Source organism: Camelina sativa, chromosome 10, assembly GCF_030686135.1.
Source record: "Camelina sativa cultivar CO46 ecotype springtype chromosome 10, ASM3068613v1".
Lineage (NCBI taxonomy): Eukaryota > Viridiplantae > Streptophyta > Magnoliopsida > Brassicales > Brassicaceae > Camelina > Camelina sativa.
This window is the reverse complement of record NC_141889.1, coordinates 1-22,254: the sequence shown is the minus strand read 5'-3', so window position 1 is coordinate 22,254 and position 22,254 is coordinate 1. Positions and strand designations below refer to the sequence as shown.

The 22,254-nt window shown below is 43.1% G+C and overlaps 7 protein-coding genes and 1 pseudogene across 19 annotated transcripts in view; 6 read left to right on the top strand and 2 right to left on the bottom strand.

Annotated features, from left to right (window-relative positions):
* LOC104773700 (protein FAR1-RELATED SEQUENCE 9) overlaps positions 1–9,478 on the bottom strand; it is a 34,923-nt gene extending 25,445 nt beyond the window's left edge. Inside the window, exons 1-3 of one of the 7 annotated variants that reach the window (XR_015567787.1) lie at positions 9,288–9,453; positions 7,661–9,143; positions 7,213–7,568 (exon numbers count right to left, since the gene is read on the bottom strand). Coding sequence is in view for 4 of the 7 variants with exons in the window: in XM_087467973.1 (XP_087324099.1) it covers positions 7,401–7,568; positions 7,661–9,118 (1,626 nt within the window). In the remaining 3 variants the exon portion in view is untranslated. Of the gene's footprint in view, positions 1–7,155; positions 7,569–7,660; positions 9,157–9,287 lie in introns of those variants that run through there. The other 6 variants (XR_015567788.1, XR_015567789.1, XM_087467973.1 and 3 more) reach the window with 6 other exon arrangements.
* Positions 53–3,955, top strand: LOC104773692 (cellulose synthase-like protein D4). The gene is made up of 3 exons (XM_010498334.2): positions 53–627; positions 726–2,334; positions 2,468–3,955. The coding sequence occupies exons 1-3, from the start codon at positions 212–214 to the stop codon at positions 3,776–3,778; spliced, it is 3,336 nt and encodes a 1,111-aa protein (XP_010496636.2). The 5' UTR covers positions 53–211; the 3' UTR covers positions 3,779–3,955.
* LOC104773699 (protein FAR1-RELATED SEQUENCE 5-like) lies at positions 4,046–7,314 on the top strand. The gene is made up of 2 exons (XM_087467971.1): positions 4,046–6,744; positions 6,971–7,314. Exons 1-2 carry the CDS (start codon positions 5,302–5,304, stop codon positions 7,142–7,144), a joined length of 1,617 nt encoding a protein of 538 aa, XP_087324097.1. The 5' UTR covers positions 4,046–5,301; the 3' UTR covers positions 7,145–7,314.
* Positions 9,479–9,594: 116 nt separating the features above from the next.
* On the bottom strand, positions 9,595–11,547 carry LOC104773694 (transcription termination factor MTERF6, chloroplastic/mitochondrial). The gene is made up of 3 exons (XM_087467982.1): positions 11,484–11,547; positions 10,386–11,395; positions 9,595–10,173 (listed from the first exon to the last, which is right to left on the bottom strand). The coding sequence occupies exons 2-3, from the start codon at positions 11,373–11,375 to the stop codon at positions 10,141–10,143; spliced, it is 1,023 nt and encodes a 340-aa protein (XP_087324108.1). The 5' UTR covers positions 11,376–11,395; positions 11,484–11,547; the 3' UTR covers positions 9,595–10,140.
* Positions 11,548–11,703: 156 nt separating this feature from the next.
* Positions 11,704–12,883, top strand: LOC109131588 (pentatricopeptide repeat-containing protein At4g38150). The gene has a single exon (XM_019242728.2). It carries the CDS (start codon positions 11,704–11,706, stop codon positions 12,598–12,600), a length of 897 nt encoding a protein of 298 aa, XP_019098273.1. The 3' UTR covers positions 12,601–12,883.
* Positions 12,884–13,582: 699 nt separating this feature from the next.
* LOC147935672 (RING-H2 finger protein ATL18 pseudogene) lies at positions 13,583–14,241 on the top strand (annotated as a pseudogene).
* A 269-nt stretch (positions 14,242–14,510) lies between these two features.
* LOC104773695 (histone deacetylase 19) lies at positions 14,511–17,790 on the top strand. Its single transcript, XM_087469114.1, has 8 exons — positions 14,511–14,783; positions 15,016–15,548; positions 15,674–16,114; positions 16,227–16,457; positions 16,713–16,783; positions 16,868–16,925; positions 17,382–17,453; positions 17,524–17,790. The coding sequence occupies exons 2-8, from the start codon at positions 15,021–15,023 to the stop codon at positions 17,623–17,625; spliced, it is 1,503 nt and encodes a 500-aa protein (XP_087325240.1). The 5' UTR covers positions 14,511–14,783; positions 15,016–15,020; the 3' UTR covers positions 17,626–17,790.
* Positions 17,791–18,404: 614 nt separating this feature from the next.
* Positions 18,405–22,164, top strand: LOC104773702 (uncharacterized). 7 transcript variants are annotated; one of them, XR_015568127.1, is made up of 13 exons: positions 18,405–18,780; positions 18,871–19,046; positions 19,122–19,401; positions 19,480–19,547; positions 19,682–19,751; positions 19,872–20,246; positions 20,342–20,421; positions 20,503–20,554; positions 20,795–20,875; positions 20,979–21,066; positions 21,332–21,434; positions 21,847–21,924; positions 22,013–22,112. XR_015568127.1 is itself a non-coding variant. In XM_087468301.1 (13 exons), exons 1-13 carry the CDS (start codon positions 18,514–18,516, stop codon positions 22,147–22,149), a joined length of 1,941 nt encoding a protein of 646 aa, XP_087324427.1. In that variant the 5' UTR covers positions 18,405–18,513; the 3' UTR covers positions 22,150–22,164. The 7 variants fall into 7 exon arrangements, 4 of the variants coding, with proteins under 4 accessions (XP_087324427.1, XP_087324426.1, XP_087324428.1 ...); XR_015568126.1 differs by having other exon boundaries at positions 21,834–21,924; XR_015568125.1 differs by having other exon boundaries at positions 20,722–20,875; positions 20,952–21,066; positions 22,013–22,064.
* Positions 22,165–22,254: the final 90 nt, after the last annotated feature.

Here is a 22,254-nt window from a genome sequence, read left to right as displayed (position 1 = left end):
CAAAAATAGGTTGGTTGGTGCATAATACAGAGAAGCCCAAAAATAGAGATCCATAGCATAAACAGTTTTATGTCCTGATAATCCTCTCCTCCTTGTCTTTTCTTCTTTGTTTTCCCCAAACCATCAGGAACGTAAAAATTCACGTTTCATCTTTATACTGCATGATCACACTGATTCACGCAGAAACCAAGCGCCTTTGTTTGGCTTCACAATGGCGTCCACGCCTCCTCAAAATTCTAAGAAGGTCCGTAACAATTCCGGTAGCGGCCAAACCGTCAAATTCGCAAGACGAACATCTAGCGGACGATACGTGAGTTTATCTCGAGATAATATTGAATTATCGGGCGAGCTCTCTGGGGATTATTCTAACTATACGGTGCACATACCTCCGACGCCGGACAACCAGCCCATGGCCACCAAAGCCGAAGAGCAATACGTGTCCAATTCTTTATTTACTGGTGGTTTCAACAGTGTAACACGTGCACATCTTATGGACAAAGTCATCGATTCAGATGTCACACACCCTCAGATGGCTGGCGCTAAAGGCTCTTCGTGCGCCATGCCTGCTTGCGACGGAAAAGTCATGAAAGACGAGAGAGGAAAGGACGTGATGCCATGTGAATGCCGGTATCGTCGTCTATCTTAATTAATAAAATAACTTATGCATTCTATATTGATGGTATCCTTACTTGTTGCACAAGACTAACATGGTGATTAATTGTTAGGTTCAAGATCTGTAGGGATTGCTTCATGGAAGCCCAGAAAGAGACAGGTCTTTGTCCAGGATGCAAGGAACAATACAAAGTCGGAGACATGGATGATGATACCCCTGACTTCTCTAGTGGTGCTCTCCCCTTACCCGCTCCAGGAAAAGACCAACGTGGCAACAACAACAACATGTCTATGATGAAGAGGAACCAAAACGGCGAATATGATCATAACAGATGGTTATTCGAGACGCAAGGCACATATGGTTACGGTAATGCGTATTGGCCCCAAGACGAAATGTATGGCGATGATATGGATGAAGGAATGAGAGGCGGCATGGTGGAAACAGCTGACAAACCATGGCGGCCACTGAGCCGACGCATCCCAATCCCAGCCGCCATCATAAGTCCGTACAGATTATTAATAGCCATTCGTTTCGTCGTGCTATGTTTTTTTCTAACTTGGAGGATCCGAAACCCTAACGAAGACGCCATATGGTTATGGCTCATGTCAATAATATGCGAGCTCTGGTTTGGGTTCTCATGGATTCTAGACCAGATCCCAAAGTTGTGCCCCATAAACCGGTCCACTGACCTGGAAGTTCTCCGTGACAAATTTGACATGCCTTCTCCATCCAACCCAACAGGGAGGTCCGATCTCCCAGGTATTGACCTCTTTGTGTCAACGGCAGATCCAGAGAAAGAGCCACCCCTTGTCACCGCCAACACTATTCTGTCCATATTGGCCGTTGATTATCCGGTGGAGAAGGTGTCATGCTACCTATCTGATGATGGAGGAGCCCTTCTATCATTTGAAGCCATGGCAGAAGCTGCTAGCTTTGCTGATCTTTGGGTGCCCTTTTGTCGCAAACATAACATTGAACCCCGAAATCCAGATACCTATTTCAGTTTGAAGATAGATCCAACAAAAAATAAGTGCAGAATTGACTTTGTCAAGGATAGGAGGAAGATTAAGAGGGAGTATGATGAGTTCAAGGTTCGCATCAACGGCCTCCCTGACTCGATACGGAGGAGATCAGATGCGTTTAATGCAAGGGAGGAAATGAAGGCTCTAAAACAGATGAGGGAGAGCGGAGGTGATCCAACAGAACCTTTCAAAGTCGCCAAAGCCACGTGGATGGCCGACGGCACCCACTGGCCTGGAACTTGGGCAGCTGCTACCCGAGAGCATTCCAAAGGTGATCATGCTGGGATTCTGCAGGTGATGTTGAAACCACCTAGTAGTGATCCTTTAATTGGCAATAGCGACGACAAAATCATTGATTTCTCGGATACAGACACCCGCTTGCCCATGTTTGTCTATGTGTCACGTGAGAAGCGGCCGGGCTATGATCACAACAAGAAAGCTGGAGCCATGAATGCGCTTGTTCGTGCCTCTGCTATTCTCTCAAATGGACCTTTCATTCTTAATCTTGATTGTGATCATTACATCTATAATTGCAAGGCCATCCGAGAAGGGATGTGTTTTATGATGGACAGAGGTGGTGAAGACATTTGCTACATTCAGTTCCCGCAAAGATTCGAAGGCATCGACCCTTCTGATAGATATGCTAACAATAACACTGTCTTCTTTGACGGTAATATGCGTGCTCTCGACGGTGTACAGGTAAATCTCTTTTTTTTTTTTTTTTATATATATATATATATAAAAAGGTAAAAAACCACATATACAATACAAAATATTAAGTTAGGTTGGGAAGGAAAATCATCACTAATAACAATGAGTTTAAATTTTGCAGGGACCAGTATATGTCGGAACAGGTACTATGTTTAGACGGTTTGCCCTCTACGGTTTTGATCCACCTAATCCTGACAAGCTTCTCGAGAAGAAGGAATCAGAAACAGAGGCTCTAACCACTAGTGACTTTGACCCGGACCTTGATGTCACACAACTCCCTAAGCGCTTTGGCAACTCCACACTCCTAGCTGAGTCAATTCCTATTGCAGAGTTCCAAGGTCGTCCGTTGGCAGACCACCCTGCTGTCAAGTACGGTCGCCCTCCCGGAGCCCTTAGAGTCCCTCGCGACCCACTTGATGCTACCACTGTGGCAGAGTCTGTTTCTGCAATCTCTTGTTGGTATGAGGATAAAACGGAGTGGGGAGATAGAGTCGGGTGGATTTATGGGTCGGTGACAGAGGACGTGGTCACAGGATACCGCATGCATAATCGTGGGTGGCGATCCGTTTACTGCATCACCAAGCGAGATTCGTTTCGAGGCTCTGCACCCATTAATCTCACAGACCGTCTTCACCAGGTGTTGCGGTGGGCCACCGGGTCTGTTGAGATCTTCTTCTCAAGAAACAATGCCATTCTCGCCTCGAAGCGTCTCAAGTTCCTCCAACGTCTGGCGTACCTTAATGTTGGAATATATCCCTTCACCTCTCTGTTTCTCATCCTCTACTGCTTTCTTCCGGCCTTCTCTCTTTTCTCTGGACAGTTCATCGTGCGGACGCTTAGTATCTCCTTCTTAGTATACCTCCTTATAATCACCATATGCTTGATTGGCTTGGCGGTCTTGGAGGTGAAGTGGTCTGGCATCGGGCTCGAAGAATGGTGGAGAAATGAACAGTGGTGGCTTATCTCTGGAACAAGCTCTCACCTTTACGCTGTTGTGCAAGGAATCCTAAAAGTGTTAGCAGGGATCGAGATCTCCTTTACCTTGACGACCAAGTCAGGGGGAGATGACAACGATGACATATACGCAGATTTGTACATAGTGAAATGGTCGTCGCTGATGATACCCCCAATAGTGATAGCGATGGTGAACATAATAGCGATTGTGGTGGCGTTCGTCAGGACAATATACCAAGCGGTGCCACAGTGGAGCAAGCTAATAGGAGGAGCATTTTTCAGCTTCTGGGTGTTGGCTCATTTGTATCCATTCGCAAAAGGATTGATGGGACGGAGAGGCAAAACTCCAACGATAGTGTTTGTGTGGGCAGGTCTAATTGCGATCACCATCTCTCTACTGTGGACGGCCATTAACCCGAACACCGGACCTGCTGCTGCTGCTGAGGGTGTTGGAGGCGGTGGTTTTCAATTCCCGTAAATCCATTTAGGCAAGAGTGAGTTTTTGTAGACTAAAATCAAAAGAAATATGCCCTTTCAATCACTATGTTTTTTTTTTTTTTTTTTGTGTGTGTGTGTGTGTGTGTTTTGTTTTGTTTCTGGTAGTAAAATTTCACACAACAATATATAACTTGATTAAGATTTCATGACTGTAAAATGCGAGTAATCCAATTAGCTTGTAGCCTTGTAGTAATTGTATCATCGTTTCGTTTCTAACTTTTTCTTCTTTCACAACTGGATATAAATAAAACAACATTATATATAGTAGTGAAACAACAATACGGAAAGGCCCTGAGAACGGGCCGCGCAAAAGAAGGTGGGCCTCATAAAGTGAATGACGAAATGGGCCTTGCTTAATAGAAAAAAGAAAAGGGGGCAAAGTTTTAGGAAGCACCAGCCAGCGTCTCTCCCGACGACGACTCTCTCTCGGTGTCTTCTTCCTCCTCCTCCTCCACTGTTCGACCTTCTTCGTCTCTCTTCATCGTTTCTTATCACTCCCGCCTCAAAAAAAAAAAAATCTATTATAATCAGCTTCCCCCTTTCTCTTGGTTTCTGCTTTCTCCCCTGTAAAAGCGACGAACGCGTTCGTTTCCAGTCCCATCTCTGCTTGAAATCAAATCACGACACCGTTTAAGGGACTGTAAGTGGGTTTATGCGTTTTCCATATCCGCCTGCCTGCCTGCCTGTGGACATTAATAATAGATAAATAAAAACCTTGTTCTTCTATCCCATTCCTGATGATGGATAATGAAGTGCTCGACTTCGATATTGGTGTCAGAGTTAGTAGTGGGGGAGATGTTGATGACGACGCTATTGATATTGACCACCATGGTCTCGACGACGATGATATGCTCGACAGCCCAATTATGCCTTGTGGTATCTCTCTCGGCAATTCCGGAAATTACTTTCCCAATCAGGAGGAGCAGCCGGATCTCGAGCCTTATGATGGTCTTGAGTTCGAGTCCGAAGAAGCTGCCAAGGCTTTCTACAACTCGTATGCCCGTCGCATCGGCTTTAGTACCCGTGTCAGTTCCTCCCGCCGCTCCCGCCGAGATGGAGCCATCATCCAGAGGCAATTTGTTTGTGCCAAGGAAGGTTTCAGGAATATGAACGAGAAGCGCACCAAGGACAGGGAGATCAAGCGCCCCAGGACCATCACTAGAGTCGGTTGCAAAGCCTCCCTCTCTGTTAAGATGCACGACTCTGGTAAATGGCTCGTCTCTGGCTTTGTCAAAGAGCACAACCATGACCTCGTTCCTCCCGACCAAGTCCACTGTCTCCGCTCCCACAGGCAAATCTCTGGCCCAGCCAAGACCTTGATTGACACGCTTCAAGCTGCAGGTATGGGCCCCCGCAGGATTATGTCCGCCCTCATCAAAGAGTACGGTGGCATCAGCAAGGTTGGCTTCACCGAAGTCGACTGTAGGAATTATATGAGGAACAATCGGCAGAAGAGCATAGAAGGAGATATTCAGCTTCTTCTTGACTACTTGCGGCAGATGAATGCCGACAACCCTAACTTCTTTTACGCTCTTCAGGGAGGAACCACCGAAGATGATCACTCTGTGGGTAATGTCTTCTGGGCTGATCCTAAAGCTAGAACGGATTTTGCTTACTTTGGGGATACTGTCACTTTTGATACCACCTACAGGTCCAACAGGTACCGTTTGCCTTTCGCACCCTTCACTGGTGTTAACCACCATGGCCAACCCATTCTTTTCGGCTGTGCCTTTATCATTAACGAAACCGAGGCTTCCTTTGTATGGCTTTTCAATACATGGCTTGCGGCAATGTCCGCCCACCCTCCTGTCTCAATCACCACCGATCATGATCACTTTGGGGATACGTGCAGCCATCATGCAGGTTTTCCCTGCCGCCCGCCATCGCTTTTGCAAATGGCATATTTTCAAGAAGTGTCAAGAGAAGTTGTCGCATGTCTTCCTCACGCATCCTTTTTTTGAGTCTGATTTCGACAAATGTGTCAATCTGACAGATACCCTTGAGGATTTTGAATCATGTTGGTTTTCACTTCTTGACAAGTATGAGCTACGCGATCATGACTGGCTACAAGCATTGTACTCCGATCGCCGGCAGTGGGTCCCAGTTTATCTCCGTGATACCTTTTTTGCCGAAATGTCCTTAGCGCAGCGTAGTGACAGTATCAATTCGTATTTTGATGGTTACATCAACGCTTCAACCAATCTAAGCCAGTTCTTTAAGCTGTACGAAAAAGCCTTGGAGAGTCGTCTCGAGAAAGAAGTTAAAGCAGACTATGATACTATGAACTCACCTCCTGTTCTCAAGACTCCATCTCCAATGGAGAAGCAGGCGTCTGACCTTTATACAAGGAAATTGTTTATCAGATTTCAGGAAGAACTAGTTGGAACCCTGACTTTTATGGCATCCAAAGCTCACGATGATGGGGATCTTGTTACCTATACGGTTGCGAAATATGGAGAGGCTCACAAGGCTCATTTCATCAAGTTCAACGTTTTGGAGATGAGAGCAAATTGCAGTTGCCAGATGTTTGAGTTCTCTGGCATCATTTGCAGACATATATTGGCAGTCTTCCGGGTCACCAATCTCCTTACGCTTCCACCTTACTACATCCTAAAACGATGGACCAGAAATGCCAAAAGCAGCGTCATATTTGATGATTATAATTTGCATGCCTATGCTAATTACCTGGAGTCTCATACCGTCCGATACAACACCTTACGCCACAAAGCATCTAATTTTCTGCAAGAAGCAGGCAAATCTCTTTATACTTGTGATGTTGCAGTAGTTGCTCTGCAAGAAGCTGCCAAGACTGTGTCCCTAGCGATGAATAAGGAAGTTAGAAGAACTATGGCGAACGGGCACTTTAAAGAGACTTCTTTTGTAACTGATGGAAAACGCATGTGTTGCAATGATGACTGTCAGCAAGAAGTGCCGGCTCAGCCTGAGGTGAGGTTCATTTTATTTTCATACTTGCATTCTTTGGATAAAAATTAAATATTAATCAAGTTTGTTGCTCTATAAACGTTGCACATCTAAAGTATCGTTTGTTCTGCTTTTGCCACATTGTGAACATGTACCGTGCAATCTCCCATAAATCTGCAAGGTCCTCAGTTTTTGCTATGTGCTTCTACTGCTGACCAATTGCATCACCATATTTCCTCCCACTTTGCAGGACGAAATGGACAAGAAGATTAATCAACTCAGAAACGAGCTGGAATTAGCAAACAAGAAATGTGAAGCTTACAGGACTAACCTACTTTCAGTTTTGAAAGAAATGGATGATCAAAAGTTGCAAGTGTCCATCAAAGTGCAGAACATTAAAATTAGCTTGAAGGATAATCTGTGAAATAAGTGACGTGTTCCAACTGCTATTCTCATCTATTAATTAAATTATTTGGCTTTTCATATGATTGCTCATTGTACAATATCTTAGCGTTTTTGAAAAAGGGACCCAATTTTCAGGATTTCCCTATTACACAGTAGCCTTTGCAATAAGTACTCCCAATCATTTCATAATGAGTAAGAGACGAAGTTGATTCCCATAAATGTTCGCAATACCAACCAGCATATGATTGTGATGTTATGTATCCAGCAGGTAGCACTCACTCTTTCAAGCTTAGTCTAGCATTTTGTACCTTGAGGGAAAGCTGAAACTTCTGTTCTTCCATATCTCTCAAAATAGACAGCAGGTTTGCTCGATAAACTTCGCATCGCTGGCCTGTCCTCTCCAATTCAGTTGTCAGTTCAAGTATTGTCCTCTCCTTTTCACCCTACATTGGATAAGCACTTATTCCCAAGGAACAGAGGATATAAATGTCATAAAACTATCGAGTACCACCAATAGATAGTTACATTCGCTTACCCCTGGAAGATTCATTGCACTTGTAGTTTCTCGAGCTTCCTCAGACGGGTATGGATCGCCGTTGGGAAGTGTAGTTCCAGGTGTTGCTCCTCTAAATTTGTTACTTGCAGCAACAACCTTCTTGGCAGCTTCATCCAAGGCATCCATCGCAACTTTATAAATCTGAATAGATTTGGCACCCTCCTCCACATACTTGGTTGCTTCTTGGCGTAGATTGTTGTAGCAGACGGTTAAAGATTCTTGACAACTGTTTGAAAACTCGGGTTGTTCCTCACTGCCTCTAGTCTTTGCTGATTTGGTCCATCGCCTCAGCAGATACCGAGATGGAAGAGTAGAAACGTTATTGGCCCTGAAGACCGCCAATATGTGTCTACAAATAATCCCTGAATACTCAAACATTTGACAGCTGCAAATAGCTTTCACCTCAAGAGCGTCAAAATTGACCGTATGACCTTTGTGAACTTCTCCGAACTTAGCCACACGGTAAGTGGTGTGAGTTCCTGAATCACTAATCCTACTTGCAGGATTTGCAAGGGTCTCAACAAACTCGTCCTGGAACTTGTTGAACGCTGCCCTTGTATACAGGCTAGCAGCTTGCTTTTCCATGGGAGAGGGAGTTTTCATAACTGGAGTAGAGTGAATTGCTTCATAATCTGCTTTCAGTTCTTTCTCACGCCAGCTATCAATTGCTTTATCATGCTGTTGTATGAGCGTTTGCATCGTAGTTGATGCATCTACAAACCCTTGGAAGAATGAGTTCAGACTGCTGCTCCCTTCATTTGTAGACAGCACCCCATAAAAGGCGTCTCGGATGAAGACACGGACCCATTGTTGCCTAGCATTATAAATGGACTGGAGCCAGTCGTTATCCTGTAGATAATATCTTCTGACGATAATGTCCCAAGATGCCTCAAACTCGGCAGCCGTTTCTGTCTCAGTAACGCAGTTTATAAATTCGGATTCAAAGCTAGGATGAGACTGATAGAGGTGAGCAAGTTTCTCCTCAGTTTCCTTGAAGATGAGGGGCTGGCTGAAACGAAGGCGGGTCTGACAGAAAACTTGAGAAACAGCAACCTGTATCAGCCGATCTGGTTCAACTGTAATAGAAGGAGGAGGGGGAGCAGACATTGCTTGAAGCCAAGTATGGAAAAGCCAAGCAAAGGAGGACTCAGACTCGTTGAGAATGAGAGCACAACCAAAAAGAAGAGGCTGCCCATGATGGTTAAACCCGGTGAAGGCAGCAAATGGCACTTGATACCTCTTACCCCTCCTGTACATGGTGTCAAAAACTACGGTATCACCAAAGTAGGTGTAATTCAACCTGCAAGTTGGATCCGCCCAAAATACATTCCCACAGTCGTCCTCCATTGCGTACAAGAAACCAGGATTCTCGAGCTGCCTACGTTTCAGATAGTTCAATACATGCTCGACCCCGCTTCCCAGGGTCCTCTCGCTCATCCTTACTTGCTCCTTATCCCTGCCACTATCAACAACAACTTTTAATCCTAAATTGGTAAGTCCTGGGTATCACAAGGAACAACGTTTGAAACTTGCAGAAGCGAATGAAAAATCAATACTGGAAAGAGAGAGAGAGAGAGAGAGAGAGAGAGAGAGAGAGAGTTGATACCTGCGATTATAAACAAGATATCTTCAATCCCTCTTCCGGTTTTGGCAAAGGTTACAACCCACTTTAAAAGTTAAAACCCTAAGCTTGTACTGTAGTAACTGATAACTGAATCAATGGCTTCCGCGACCGGACGGAGTTTAGTACTCTTGTCTCTTGCTGTGTTGGATCCAAACTCGGTGATGGACGGTTTTGTCAAAAAATCTAAAACGGCAAGCAGTTTATAGGAAACCAAAGTAGCGACTTTGTAGGCAGGCCTGGTCCTTTAACTTTGGGCCCTTTAGTAAAATTGATATTTGGGCTCTCAGACTTGAAAAGTATTTTTTTGTTGAGTCGGCCGATCCAAAGGGGGAAAAGAGAATAATAATACGATTACTACAAACGTGAAAAGGAGCATTCGAAGCAACAAGAATTTCAAGTTTGACCTTCACAAAATCTGGTTGTCAGAATGAATGTTCGTGACATCCAAAAGAGAGCATAGTGGATTTCGCTTGACGGCCCTCTCCAATTCTATATGACAGGATCGACCACCATACTTGTGCAATTGTTCACAACATTATTTTGATACTCTGTAATAGTGAAGATCAAGAAACAGATGTCTATGCTTTTTCACCTTCCCATACTTTCAGCAATCTGGTCGACTGCATTGAGCTGCGTGCAGCATATTCTGTTCTGCAGTTATGTTAAGCTATGCAGATTCCTATTTTGTTTGTCAGGTGCTGCAAGAATCACAAGCCAAGAATGACACTGACTTATCCAACAACATTATATATCAAACTTTAATCCTCGCTAGACCAATCATCATCATATTAATATCAGACTACACGCTTTTTCGCTTAAAGAAGATCATCAAAGGTCACGGAGTCTGGTTTTGATTGCAGTTGGATACCTGAAAACAAGGGGACAACACTCTATGGATTCATAAGAAAAGTGTTGGAATCGATGATATCTGGAAAACACTCTATTGATATCACAACCAGTGAAGTGAAATTCGAGCACAAGCTGAACATAGGTTACAGAGAGATAGAGAGAGAGAGAGAGCCTGATGAAGGGGAAAACTAGAGAGAGATAAAGCTAAAGGCTTGCATAGGATGCAGTTACCTCTGAAAAGCCAAACTTGTCATGAAATTTCTTTGTGCTACAGTCGAGCATTTCTCTAAGGCTGCAGACAATGTTGTTCCTTTTGACAAGTTTAAACCGTGATTCTACCTTCTTCTTTAATCCATGGTGAAAGAATTCAGGATAAGAAGCCACTTCATCAATGCCTCTTCCCATCACCTGGACTAGGAATCTGATCCTAGGTTGTAGTGAATTCTTAATACTCTTAATCAAAATAGGGGGATAACCAGACACCATGATTGCTATCTGGGCATCTCCAAACCCACACTCCCTCAGATAATCATAATTTGGTTTGAGAACCTTGGTAACGTCTCTGCACACAAGTTGTGGAAAATTCATGACCACCGACTGGATGCCATCCTCAGTGAGACCAACGGAAGATTTCAAGAAATCAGTGGTAGGCCGCAACCTCTTATCAACACTATACCCCATAAGAAATGGGTGCTTGACAAGGACTTTGCCGATCATCCCATCTTGGTCAAGGCCAAGACTAGCAAGAAAGCTGACCATCACTGTGAGCTTGGTGTCGATGCTGTAGCTGATAAGCCTCGGGTTGAAAAGTATCATTTTGCCAAGTTGAGTCTCAGGCACACCCAAGGCTTGAAAAAAAGCAAGAAGGGGACAGAGTTTCTCTTCCAGGCTGTGAGAGAGTATTGGAGGAAATTTGGTAATGGCGGAAGCAACTTCCCGAGGATTCCTTGCTAGACTGGAGAGGCACTCGACCATGGGAATGAGCCTCTCATCGAGGCGTAAAGTAAGGATTTTGGGGCATCGGGAGACGATGTAAGGGAGTTTTCTCTCCTGGATACCAACGATGTTTCTCAGGTAGTCCCAGTTCTCAGATGCCACTTCGCTTTGGGCCTTGTCCAACTGCTTGCACTTTCTCAACATCTTGTCGATGCTCGGATCATCGAAACCTTTGTCCCTGAAGAACCACATGATACTGCTGCTGCTGGTATTTGTGACCTCCATTTGAAAGACGCCGCCACTGACTACAACCAAATAACAAATTCTGCTTATTAAGTAGAGTCATGTAGAGAGGAATTTACCTTGGCCAAGGTAGTAGTAGAGAGGAATTACCTTTCTTTCCGCCTATCCAATTGAACTGAGAGAGAGAGAGAGAGTGATAGAGAAGCTTATCCACAGAGGTGTTCCCAGGAGGAGCGGTGTCTTTCTTTATACCCTTTACAGAGTAAATGACTATTATATCCCTCAAGTCAAGCCTTCGTTTCTAACTAAACCCTTCCCTTCCTCCTCCGGTCAAAAAAACCCTAATTTTTCGAATCAGCGGCAGAGAACGATGATGCCCTCCTCGAAAGCCGTCGTCTTTGCTAGTCAGATGGCGAAGAAGATTCGTGTTACGACGCCGTCGATGTCCGCAACACGCTTTTTGTCAAATGGTCAAGAACAGGAGCAGAACTCTCCAGAGCCTTTACCCAACAGACCCTTGCGAGGGGAGAGATCCTCCACCAACTCTCATAGAGATCCTCCACCCGCCAGACAAGCCCACAACCTTGGAAAGGGTGATAATAATACTCTGTCTGACCATGGCTTCCTCGAGCAGTTCAAACTCGGAGTCAATCAGGAACCCCCCAAAACGGAACAAAACCCCCAGGAAGAAACAAGCCTGCCTGAAGATTCCGATGAGATCTTCCAGAAGATGAAGGAAGGAGGTCTCATTCCTAACGCCGTCGCCATGCTTGACGGCCTCTGCAAAGATGGGCTTGTACAGGAGGCCATGAAGCTTTTCGGGTTGATGCGTGACAAGGGTACAATCCCTGAGGTCGTTATCTACACTGCTGTCGTCGAGGGCTTTTGCAAGGCTCATAAAATTGAGGACGCTAAGAGGATTTTCAGGAAAATGCAGACCAATGGGATCTCCCCAAATGCCTTCAGTTATGGTGTCTTGGTTCAGGGATTGTATACTTGCAACATGCTAGATGATGCTGTTTCTCTCTGTGGTGAGATGCTCGACGCTGGTCACTCTCCCAACGTCCCCACTTTCGTTGGATTGGTTGATGCATTGTGCAGAGAAATGGGCGTCGAACAAGCTCAGTTGGCTATCGATGGATTTAACCAAAAAGGATTTGCTGTTAATGCTAAGGCTGTCAAGGAGTTCATGGACAAAAGGGCCCCCTTTCCGTCTTTGGCTTGGGAAGCCATATTCAAGAAGAAACCAGTCGAGAAAACCTTCTGATTGTCCTATCACTTACGCACTGCTTTTATTTAGGTATGCCGTCTCCATAAAAAATGTTTTCTTTACTTGTAATAACAAGCTTGGAAGAGATAATCAATCTGCGAGTTTCCTACTTCAACTTGTGAGTGTTTTCCATTTTGCTTGGAGTCTGATATCAAGTCTTCTCCTTTGTCTTCTAAAAAGTGTACTTGTAGATGTAATTCATAGATTGAGCCCCCCCTATTCATGCCAAGGGTCATTGCCTGTTTTCATGCATTCTAATACTAATTGCAAGTTCAATGAATAAGATGCTTGAGTGAGAAGAGTGGTAGATTTAGCATTTTCTTGGTGGCATAAGGTGTCAAATTATGCTTGAGGTTTATCAGTCAATTTTGTTGTGACTGTTGCAATGATACTGTGAACAATGGTGATCCTCTCATATCTGAGACTGGGACACTAGGCATAAAACTACATTATTCTCCAAAGGTACTGCTGATCTGAGGTTCCGGACTGTATTGAATACAAATCTGGTACAGCAAAATGCTTGGAGTCAACATTAAAATAGTTTTATGATTCACTCGGAGATCTTTACTTGATTTGGTCGGCTGTACTATATTCGTGGACGCAAAGTCAAGGCCTGTTTTGGTGGAAGAATGACTTCTTGCTTTTAATATATACTATACATAGGCGTGCCCTTGAGTCTTGACTATGTTAAGTGATGATTCCGAGGTTTAAGGGATGAAGGTGAGTTGGATGGGTGGTGATTTCAATGCCATCTTTTGTTCGTTTTGGCGTCATGTGATTCTTGCATTGTTTATTTGTTTTCTTTTCTCTTGTCATTAGTCATTACTATTATTATATGCAAGTATCAGGTAGTGCTTAGGATGGAAGCATGTGCGTCTCGTAAGTTGACCATAACCTCTCCAAGAGTTTTCTTGGAGTTGGGAGAATCGCTGACTTGATTAAAGAAAAACAACATCAAATGAATATAATAAGAGGTGGGAGGTGGGGTCGGCGCCGTCCCTACACTCTGCCGAATTCAAGGTTCGATGATCATCGCGGAGTTGATGATAACTAGTCTATAAAATAGAGGGAAGGAGTGAGGTAAAGAAGCAGAAAGCTGGAGTAAGATGATTTCATTGTTGTTTCCGCGGTCGCCTTTGTGCACAGCAGCCATAGTATTCTATACATGTGTATGCATTCCCTTGGGGAGGTTGAAGAAGAATGGTGGAGATGCCGAAGGGCATGATGATGACGGTTACCACCTAGTGGGAGTGATGTTTGGGGACAAGGAAGAGGAGGAGGAGGAAATTTGCTGCCCCATATGCCTTGTGAAGTTTGAGGCTGAGGATGTGGTGACCCATCTTCCCAGATGCGCTCATCTCTTCCATATGAATTGCATAGAACCTTGGCTTCTTCGTGGCCATCTCACTTGCCCGCTCTGCAGATCATTTGTATTGGCTCCAACTCCTCTTACCTGCAATGTCAATAATGCCTCCTCCTCGCCCACATTGTATCTTTCTATCTTCTTCTTTTTCTGCCTTTTTCTCCATCTACTTGGATACTTGTAGCCTACCTTCCTTGTTAAGTGTTAACCCACCCATTCATTATATATATATTGTTTGTCTTAGTTTCCAAGCAAATAATGCGTTGATATTTCCATCCCCTTTCCAATCAGCTTTATGAAAATATTGAACAAAAAAGAGAGAAAAAAAAAGCAATTGTTAATGTTAGTTTACCAGCCTTGCGTGCTGCTGCTCTTTACTCTGTTTTCCAGTTGATACGTTCCTCAGCGCGAGAACTGAACCATAATAACACAAGCCAAAACATAGTCGGCTCTCCAATGGGCCAGTTAATGGGCCTTATATTAAATCACAGCATATCAAAAGTGGGTCGGAGCCATAACAGATTAAAAACGGGCCTTTTTAAATGACTCGTTTCACATTAATAAAAAAGAGTAAAAATAAGGTCGGAAGAGAAGAAGAGTGTGTAGGCTACAAACATAGTTGTTGGTACACAGGGGAGGAGGCTCTCCCGACTGCGCCTTCCTTTGAACCTCTGAAACCAAAGTTTGTAAAGAGCTCTCTTCTCTTCTCTTCGGAAGGAAAGAAGAAGAAATCCACAGAGAGAGAGAGAGAGAGAGTCGCAGCCGACATTTCTCACTTCATATGACTGCGACTGTGATTACAACAAACCGTTGAAAGGTCAGTCTCTGTTCCTTGTCTGCGTTTTTCCAGTTTCCGTCAACTGTCTTGGGTTTTGATATCTATCCTCACTTGTTTTACCTTTCTCCTCTGCACATAAGATAAGATTTGATTTTCCGTAACGTAAATATTACTGTTGTCATTCGAATTGGCTCCGCTAGTATGCGGCTAGGGTTTAGTTATCATTTTTTTTTGTTCTTTCTAAGATTTAGTTTCATGGATCTGCGTGCAGAGAGAATGGATACTGGCGGCAATTCGCTGGCGTCCGGACCTGATGGTGTGAAGAGGAAAGTTTGCTATTTCTACGACCCTGAGGTTGGCAATTACTACTATGGCCAAGGTCACCCCATGAAGCCCCATCGCATCCGTATGACCCATGCCCTTCTCGCTCACTACGGTCTCCTCCAGCATATGCAGGTTCTTAAACCCTTCCCTGCCCGCGACCGCGACCTCTGCCGCTTCCACGCCGACGACTATGTCTCTTTTCTCCGCAGCATCACCCCTGAAACCCAGCAAGATCAGATTCGCCAGCTCAAGCGCTTCAATGTTGGTGAAGATTGTCCCGTCTTTGACGGCCTTTATTCCTTTTGCCAGACCTATGCTGGCGGCTCTGTTGGTGGCTCTGTCAAGCTTAACCATGGCCTCTGCGATATTGCCATCAACTGGGCTGGTGGTCTCCATCATGCTAAGAAGTGCGAGGCCTCTGGCTTTTGCTATGTCAATGATATCGTCCTAGCTATCCTAGAGCTCCTTAAGCAGCATGAGGTTTGTCTCCCGCACTATTATGATTTATGATACATGTCCTGGGAGGGATGGTTTTGTTCTGGTTTCTGATGAGTCTCTTCTTACTCTTCCTCTCTTCTTACTCTTCCTCTCTTGTTTGCTTACAGCGCGTTCTATATGTTGATATTGATATTCACCACGGTGATGGAGTGGAGGAGGCTTTTTATGCTACTGACAGGGTTATGACCGTCTCCTTCCATAAATTTGGGGACTACTTTCCCGGCACAGGTCATATACAGGATATAGGTCATGGAAACGGAAAGTACTATTCTCTCAATGTACCGCTGGATGATGGAATTGACGATGAGAGCTATCATCTGTTGTTCAAGCCCATCATGGGGAAAGTGATGGAAGTTTTCCGACCAGGTGCGGTGGTATTGCAATGCGGTGCTGATTCTTTGTCTGGTGATAGGTTGGGATGCTTTAATCTTTCCATCAAAGGTCATGCTGAGTGCGTCAAATTTATGAGATCATTCAATGTTCCCCTACTTCTCTTGGGTGGTGGTGGTTACACCATCCGAAATGTTGCCCGTTGCTGGTGCTACGAGGTACTTTCCCTCTCTTCATTATATTGCTGCTCTTGCTTTGCACTGAAATTTCCACATGTCTTTGGCGTTTGTTTTTCTTCGTATTTATTGCAACACAATCTTTATATTACAGACTGGAGTTGCACTTGGAGTTGAAGTTGAAGACAAGATGCCCGAGCATGAATATTATGAATACTTTGGTCCAGACTATACACTTCACGTTGCTCCGAGTAACATGGAAAATAAAAATTCTCGTCAGATGCTTGAAGAGATTCGCAATGACCTTCTCCACAATCTCTCTAAGCTTCAGCATGCTCCAAGTGTGCCATTTCAGGAAAGACCACCAGATACAGAGGCTCCCGAGGTATGTCTCTGGACCAAATCATTTGAAGTGTGTTGGCTCCTATATTTGTGTTACACATTCTTTCTTGCATTTCCTCATGGTCTTTGGTGAGTTTTTAAGTGTAACTACAGTTACAATAAGAATTTTCTAATTTAGTCAGCTGGGGTTGGTGAATAATGTTCACCCAGTTAGATATGTAGAATTATGCTTTGATGGATGACTCTGGTTGTTTACCAATGATATTGTTGTAAAGTACGCTTTTTCTGTAACTTATAGGTTGATGAAGACCAAGTAGATGGAGATAAAAGATGGGATCCAGATTCAGATATGGATGTAGATTATGACCGGTATGAAATATATATGTTTCCTCCTTTTTTTGGGGTTCCTTTCAGCGGTGTAAATTTTACTTAATTCGGCATCCCATTGTGCAGTAAACCTATACCAAGCAGAGTAAAAAGAGAAGCTGTTGAACCAGATACAAAGGACAAGGTACTACCGGATTATTTCTTATTCGTATCGAATGCTTAGACATTTAAAGTCATTAGTTCATCTAGGTTGACAGCATTTTTCAGTACTGAAACTTCTTTGCGCAGTGTGGCCAAAAAACATCACATACCTTTTCTCATCCCGGGACCCCAAAACCTAAAAATTCCAAGAATGAATCTTATTCTGACATTGAATTAGTTAATTTGAGCTGCCGATACAGTCACCGGAGGGTAGCGATGATAATTTAGCACAGGATCCAACGATTGACTTGATTAGAAAATGTGACCTTGCTAAGCTGAGCTGAACTAAATCATCCCTGCCTCTCAATTCCTAAACCGTCTCCTCTTGTTCCTGATCCAGACTCAATTGTCCTTAATTGTATATAGCCTATTAGTTCAGAATGCCATTTGTTCGGAAAGTTGAAGAAATTAATTTGTTAATCTTGACATGTTTGTGCAGGATGGACTGAAAGGAGTTACTGAGCGTGGCAAAGGTTGCGAGGTGGGGATAGATGAGAGTGGAAACACTAAGGTAAAAATGAAACAATAGACAGGGCTGAAAGGCTGGGAATGGTTTTCTGAAGTGGATAGTTTGATTGCAGGTTACAGGAGTAAACCCAGTGGAAATGGAGGAAACAAGTGTGAAAATGGAAGAGGAAGGAACAAACAAGGGTGGGGTTGACCAGGTGTTACCTAAAACATAAAAGGTGGAGCTTCTCATTGCGTAGTTTTCTGTTTCTCAAATGTTTTTAGTTGGTTTCTGGAGTTGTAGTACGCACTCCTGTGTTCTGAGGATTGAGCACGGACGATATGTATTATTCGTTACATAATGATGACAAGGCGAGATATTATTCTGTTTGCTATGTTTATTGATGTGCCTTAATCTGATTTGACCGAAGAAGAGATCTTCTTGTCATAAATCCTAATAGATATAACAAGCTAAAGAATTACGAGGGAACTTGTTCGTTGGTTAGTGATCCTGTGTTCTTTTCTTCTTCTTTCGTAATATATAGTTTTTGAACGTTGATCCGCATTGACGTATATGGTGAAGTTCACCGTTGAATCTTAAATTTAGTTGTTTTGCGATGCCCAATGGCTTCCAAGGTAACATACCGATTATCAAAACGGTATACCCCATACCAAAGCGGTAGGGAGTTACCAATCAAAACCATTATGTGATATTAGTACTATGTAGACGAGAAAGGCACTTCTCCTGTAGACTATTCATCTTGTAAACCACAGAAGCAAAGCAACCAGAAGCATAACTGCGGCTGATCTCTGCCATTACCAAGCTGCTCAATGTATGCTCTTATTACGCTATGGAAGATAATAATGTGTTTCTCTTCTGCTAGGAGAATGGGGTGGCAGAGTATGTCTGGTTTCTCCACTACACTCAAAGTCAATTGTCAAGTCATTGTGATTTATTGGAATCACACGACAATTTTAACAATTACGGGATTTCTAAAGATTAATTTGACAGAGAATAAAAATGTAAATATCTTGGTAATAATAGATTAGGCGAAAACTCTGGAACACGTTAATCTCTCTCTCTCTCGGGTCTCTCTCTCTCACCTTAACCCCGGAAGCTGAACATGTTCACGGCGGCAGCTTCGTCAAGCGCGGGAAGGTGGCGGACGGCGTTTCTCTCCCTCAGGGACGAAATTTTAACCACTCCACCGCCGCCGCTTCCTCTGTTGCTTCAGGATCTACTCTTCTCTCAATCCCATTCCCTTCTCTCTGCCGTCTCTCACCTCCCACCGCACGAGCTCACTTCTGATTGCTTGTTCCTGCTCGATTTGGTTTCAAAAGCTGATGATGGTCCTGACTGGATCCTTGTCTCTCGCCGTACTTGTCAACTGGTGCGTCGTCTCCTCCTCTCTCCTCCTTAATTTTGTTTTTTTAAACACTAATTGCCTTCAACTGAACATATATAATCAAATCAAATCCAGATTCACGATGTTTGTGCTCGTGTAATTTTGCAACTGAATTCTTCGACATGGCCGCTCCTTCTTCACTCTTTTGCTCGTGTCGTGGAGTTTCTTCTGCGCCAACCCATGCCTTCACCCTATTCCACTGCATATTTTTCCAGAATCGAGCCCGTGATCCAATGCTTCGAGACTTTAAGGTTATTATTACTCACTCTCTGGTTTGATTTTGTCTTGCTGCCATTGTTTTCGTAATCTCTCCCCTTTATTCCCAGACGTTTGGCCGCTATGTACCACAGAAATAGCTCCCATCCGGAGGAGAACATTCATCTAGTCAAGTTTCTCCTGCGCATAATTCCATTATTACACCAGGATTTAGTTTTATCGTATGGTTTCTCAAAACAAGACCCTCCTCCTACTTTAGATGTGGAAAATAATCTGCCTCAACATTATAGCTTATGGGAATCCATGGCTCTTGCCTTTGACATGTTTGGCAGAGCATTTTCTGTGTCTGAGTCTTTGTTTTCTACTGACGTCTGCCAATGCACGCTAGAGGTAATCATCCCCTTCACTGATAGATCCTCTTATTTCTCTAATATGCTTTGTTTCTCAAGTTGGTGCATCCTGATATAGGTTCTAAGGAAAGTTATGGACGTCTTAGCATCCAAGGGCCAGCTTGTCGAAGACCGGTTTATGTGGAGGTGCGTCTTAAGGGCTTTTCAATGATGCCTTTTTTTTTTTTTGGATCATACAATCTACTCCTCTTTTTTTTTCCTGGGTTATATTAGACTTGTCGTTCCTCTTGGGTAATCTTGATCTCATTTTTTTTCTGCAGGTTTTATTCATGCCTTTTAGACTGTGTGCACGAGGTCCTTACCAATATAAAATGTCCTGTTTCTGATCACGTAAGTGGGCTCTTGATAGCCTTTGCTCCTCCTCTTAGCTTTAGCTAAGAGTGATTTTCTGGTTTAACCCGCATATGCAAACTTTTATTCTTTGTTTGAGCAGAAGTTTTTATGTTGCAGGTCTCAAGTTTCATAGCGGCATTGAGACTGTTTTTCTGTTTTGGACTTACTGGCCCACCTCATTCTGATGTTGTTCAAAAAGATAAGCAATTAAATGTCAAGCTTTCCACATTGATTTCTGGAGTAAGTAAGAACGCCAAGAATACTCCTTATAGGCCACCCCACTTGCTCAAGAGGGATGATTTGAACACTAAGCAGCCAGTGTCCACTAAGCAGCCAGTGTCTTGTGACTGGCGGCGCCTGTCTCTTCATGATTCTGGTAATTCTGATGTTATATCATCAGATTCTGATTTTAGTGACAGTGACGCTTCCGTACGGGATTCTTATTGTTCCCAAAGCTCGAAGGTTAGAATAGCTGCGATAGTTTGCATACAGGTGAGTAACATTAATGTTCTATTTTTAGTTGGTTCTCATCTTCTACTTAACTTTCAGTGACAATTACTTATTCAATTTCTTTTTCTCCTGTAAAGGATCTTTGTCAGGCTGATTCAAAGTCATTTACCACTCAGTGGATGACTCTCTTTCCAACCAGTGATGTACTCAACCCAAGGTGGAAAATTTACCTACAAGATCTTTTGTCAACATATCGTAAAATTTTCTTGTCTCCTTAACTTTCCGAGATCATTTACAGGAAGTTTGAAGCTACTCTGATGACCTGCTTGCTTTTTGATCCTCATTTGAAGGTGGTTATTCTTGTCCCTTTTTTGATCACTGAGGCATGCTGTTCTCCATTTTTACCTTCTCAATATCTTTTGTGGTTCAGCGATTATAGCTAGAGATATTTTTCTAGCTCAACTTCGTGACTGCTGAATCCTGAGAACAATTTTTTGTTTTATTTTGCAATGTCTAGGTAAGGATTGCATCTGCGTCAGCTCTTGCCATCATGATGGATGGGCCTTCATCTATTTTCCTTCAAGTGGCAGAGTACAAGGAATCCACCAAATATGGATCGTTTATGCCCCTCTCCAATTCCCTTGGTCGAATATTAATGCAACTCCACACAGGTGCTTCAAAGATATTACTTTTCTTTTCCTTTATTATCTTCTTATTTGGCTATTACTTAATTTCTTCTTGACCAAGATTTTCATGCCTTTCATATGAGTGTAGGCATTCTACATTTGATTCACAGCGATACTCATGGTAGATTGTTGATTCAGCTGTTCAAGATCCTCTTGCTTCTGATATCAAGCACACCGTACGTACATTTCTTCTCTTTTATCTTGTCAGCTCCTCATAATTAATGATATAAAGTGTTGTATCTTTACAAAGGTCCGTTATCGAAAACCTTAAAAGCCCTTGATTATGATTTACCTTTCTGTAAGTGAGTTGCGAAAGCTTCATTTATATGTGTATAAGCCCAGCTCTGTTTAGCTGATGTTATTTCTTGTTAAAAATTGCAACTACTTTGGGATCTTGTATGAGATTTTCATTTGTTTTTTAATGTTTGTTATCATTTTCAGTTACTCGAGAATGCCAGGAGAATTGCTGCCAAAAGTTATAACGTCTCTGCATGCTAGGATCAATGAAGGGTTTCCTTTTAAAAATGATAAAACTGGTCTGCTGGTCAGTGCTTTATTTTCCTTATGTTGTTTTGTCTGTTTGCTGTCTTTGTTTATGATGGAGATATGAAGTCACGATTTCATATCTAGGCTTTCTGTCCTGGACTATCCTAGTTTCCATTAGCTAAAGTCATAGGATTTTAACTAATTTTAGTCACATATATAAATTTGTCGACTTAGGGAAGCAATAGGAGGAGAAATATATTGGTATTTCTCTGGACGGTACAAGCATTGAACAAGCGTCTAGAGTCGTGTTTTCATTAGCTTAAGTCATATGGTTGGTATGCTGAGCTGGGAATTCACGCTTTTAACTTGCTGAATTAATTATTTTTGAACCCAAGCATATTCTCTTAAAAATATTGGTCTTATGAATGCCATACCTATATTGACCTATTTTGCATAGGTTGCCGCAATAGGCTGCCTGACTGCTGCATTCTCTACCTTTCCTCCTCAAATGAAAGTACATAATATGCTTTTGGATGAGACATCAGCAGGTTGTCATTCTTTTTTGCACCTGTTCCATTATAATGACTGTCCTAACCAATAATATGTATTTGACATTCTTTGTTGAACTCATTTCAGGATCCGATGAATGTGAATGGAATTTAGGAGTTCTTTCTACCTTATTTCGTTTTGCTGAGCAATTTTCTGACGCATCAACATGCGTTGAGGCTCTTCAGGTATTAGGTTGTTCTTATATTAGTTGTTTTCCCTTCTAAGGAGTTCTTATATAAGTAGAAGGATATACACATAATAAATTCAGGTGCATAGTTAACATTTTTGTGCTGAGGGTGGGGTGTTGTAGCAAATTATGTTAGATTGGG

What these genes read in the sequence shown, in the direction of transcription:
- LOC104773695 (XM_087469114.1), top strand. Translation starts at nt 15,021, where the DNA reads ATGGATACTGGCGGCAATTCGCTGGCGTCCGGACCTGATGGTGTGAAG. An exon ending in CCCGTTGCTGGTGCTACGAG is followed by an intron (nt 16,115 to 16,226) that starts GTACTTTCCCTC and finishes TTTATATTACAG; the next exon opens with ACTGGAGTTGCACTTGGAGT. An exon ending in ATGGATGTAGATTATGACCG is followed by an intron (nt 16,784 to 16,867) that starts GTATGAAATATA and finishes CCCATTGTGCAG; the next exon opens with TAAACCTATACCAAGCAGAG.
- LOC109131588 (XM_019242728.2), top strand. Translation starts at nt 11,704, where the DNA reads ATGATGCCCTCCTCGAAAGCCGTCGTCTTTGCTAGTCAGATGGCGAAG.
- LOC104773702 (XM_087468300.1), top strand. Translation starts at nt 18,514, where the DNA reads ATGTTCACGGCGGCAGCTTCGTCAAGCGCGGGAAGGTGGCGGACGGCG. An exon ending in AGTGATGTACTCAACCCAAG is followed by an intron (nt 20,422 to 20,502) that starts GTGGAAAATTTA and finishes GATCATTTACAG; the next exon opens with GAAGTTTGAAGCTACTCTGA. An exon ending in TTTGGATGAGACATCAGCAG is followed by an intron (nt 21,925 to 22,012) that starts GTTGTCATTCTT and finishes AACTCATTTCAG; the next exon opens with GATCCGATGAATGTGAATGG.
- LOC104773694 (XM_087467982.1), bottom strand. Translation starts at nt 11,375, where the DNA reads ATGGAGGTCACAAATACCAGCAGCAGCAGTATCATGTGGTTCTTCAGG. An exon ending in ACAAGTTTGGCTTTTCAGAG is followed by an intron (nt 10,174 to 10,385) that starts GTAACTGCATCC and finishes CCTTGTTTTCAG; the next exon opens with GTATCCAACTGCAATCAAAA.
- LOC104773699 (XM_087467971.1), top strand. Translation starts at nt 5,302, where the DNA reads ATGCCGACAACCCTAACTTCTTTTACGCTCTTCAGGGAGGAACCACCG. An exon ending in AAGTGCCGGCTCAGCCTGAG is followed by an intron (nt 6,745 to 6,970) that starts GTGAGGTTCATT and finishes CCCACTTTGCAG; the next exon opens with GACGAAATGGACAAGAAGAT.
- LOC104773692 (XM_010498334.2), top strand. Translation starts at nt 212, where the DNA reads ATGGCGTCCACGCCTCCTCAAAATTCTAAGAAGGTCCGTAACAATTCC. An exon ending in GTGATGCCATGTGAATGCCG is followed by an intron (nt 628 to 725) that starts GTATCGTCGTCT and finishes ATTAATTGTTAG; the next exon opens with GTTCAAGATCTGTAGGGATT. An exon ending in GTGCTCTCGACGGTGTACAG is followed by an intron (nt 2,335 to 2,467) that starts GTAAATCTCTTT and finishes TAAATTTTGCAG; the next exon opens with GGACCAGTATATGTCGGAAC.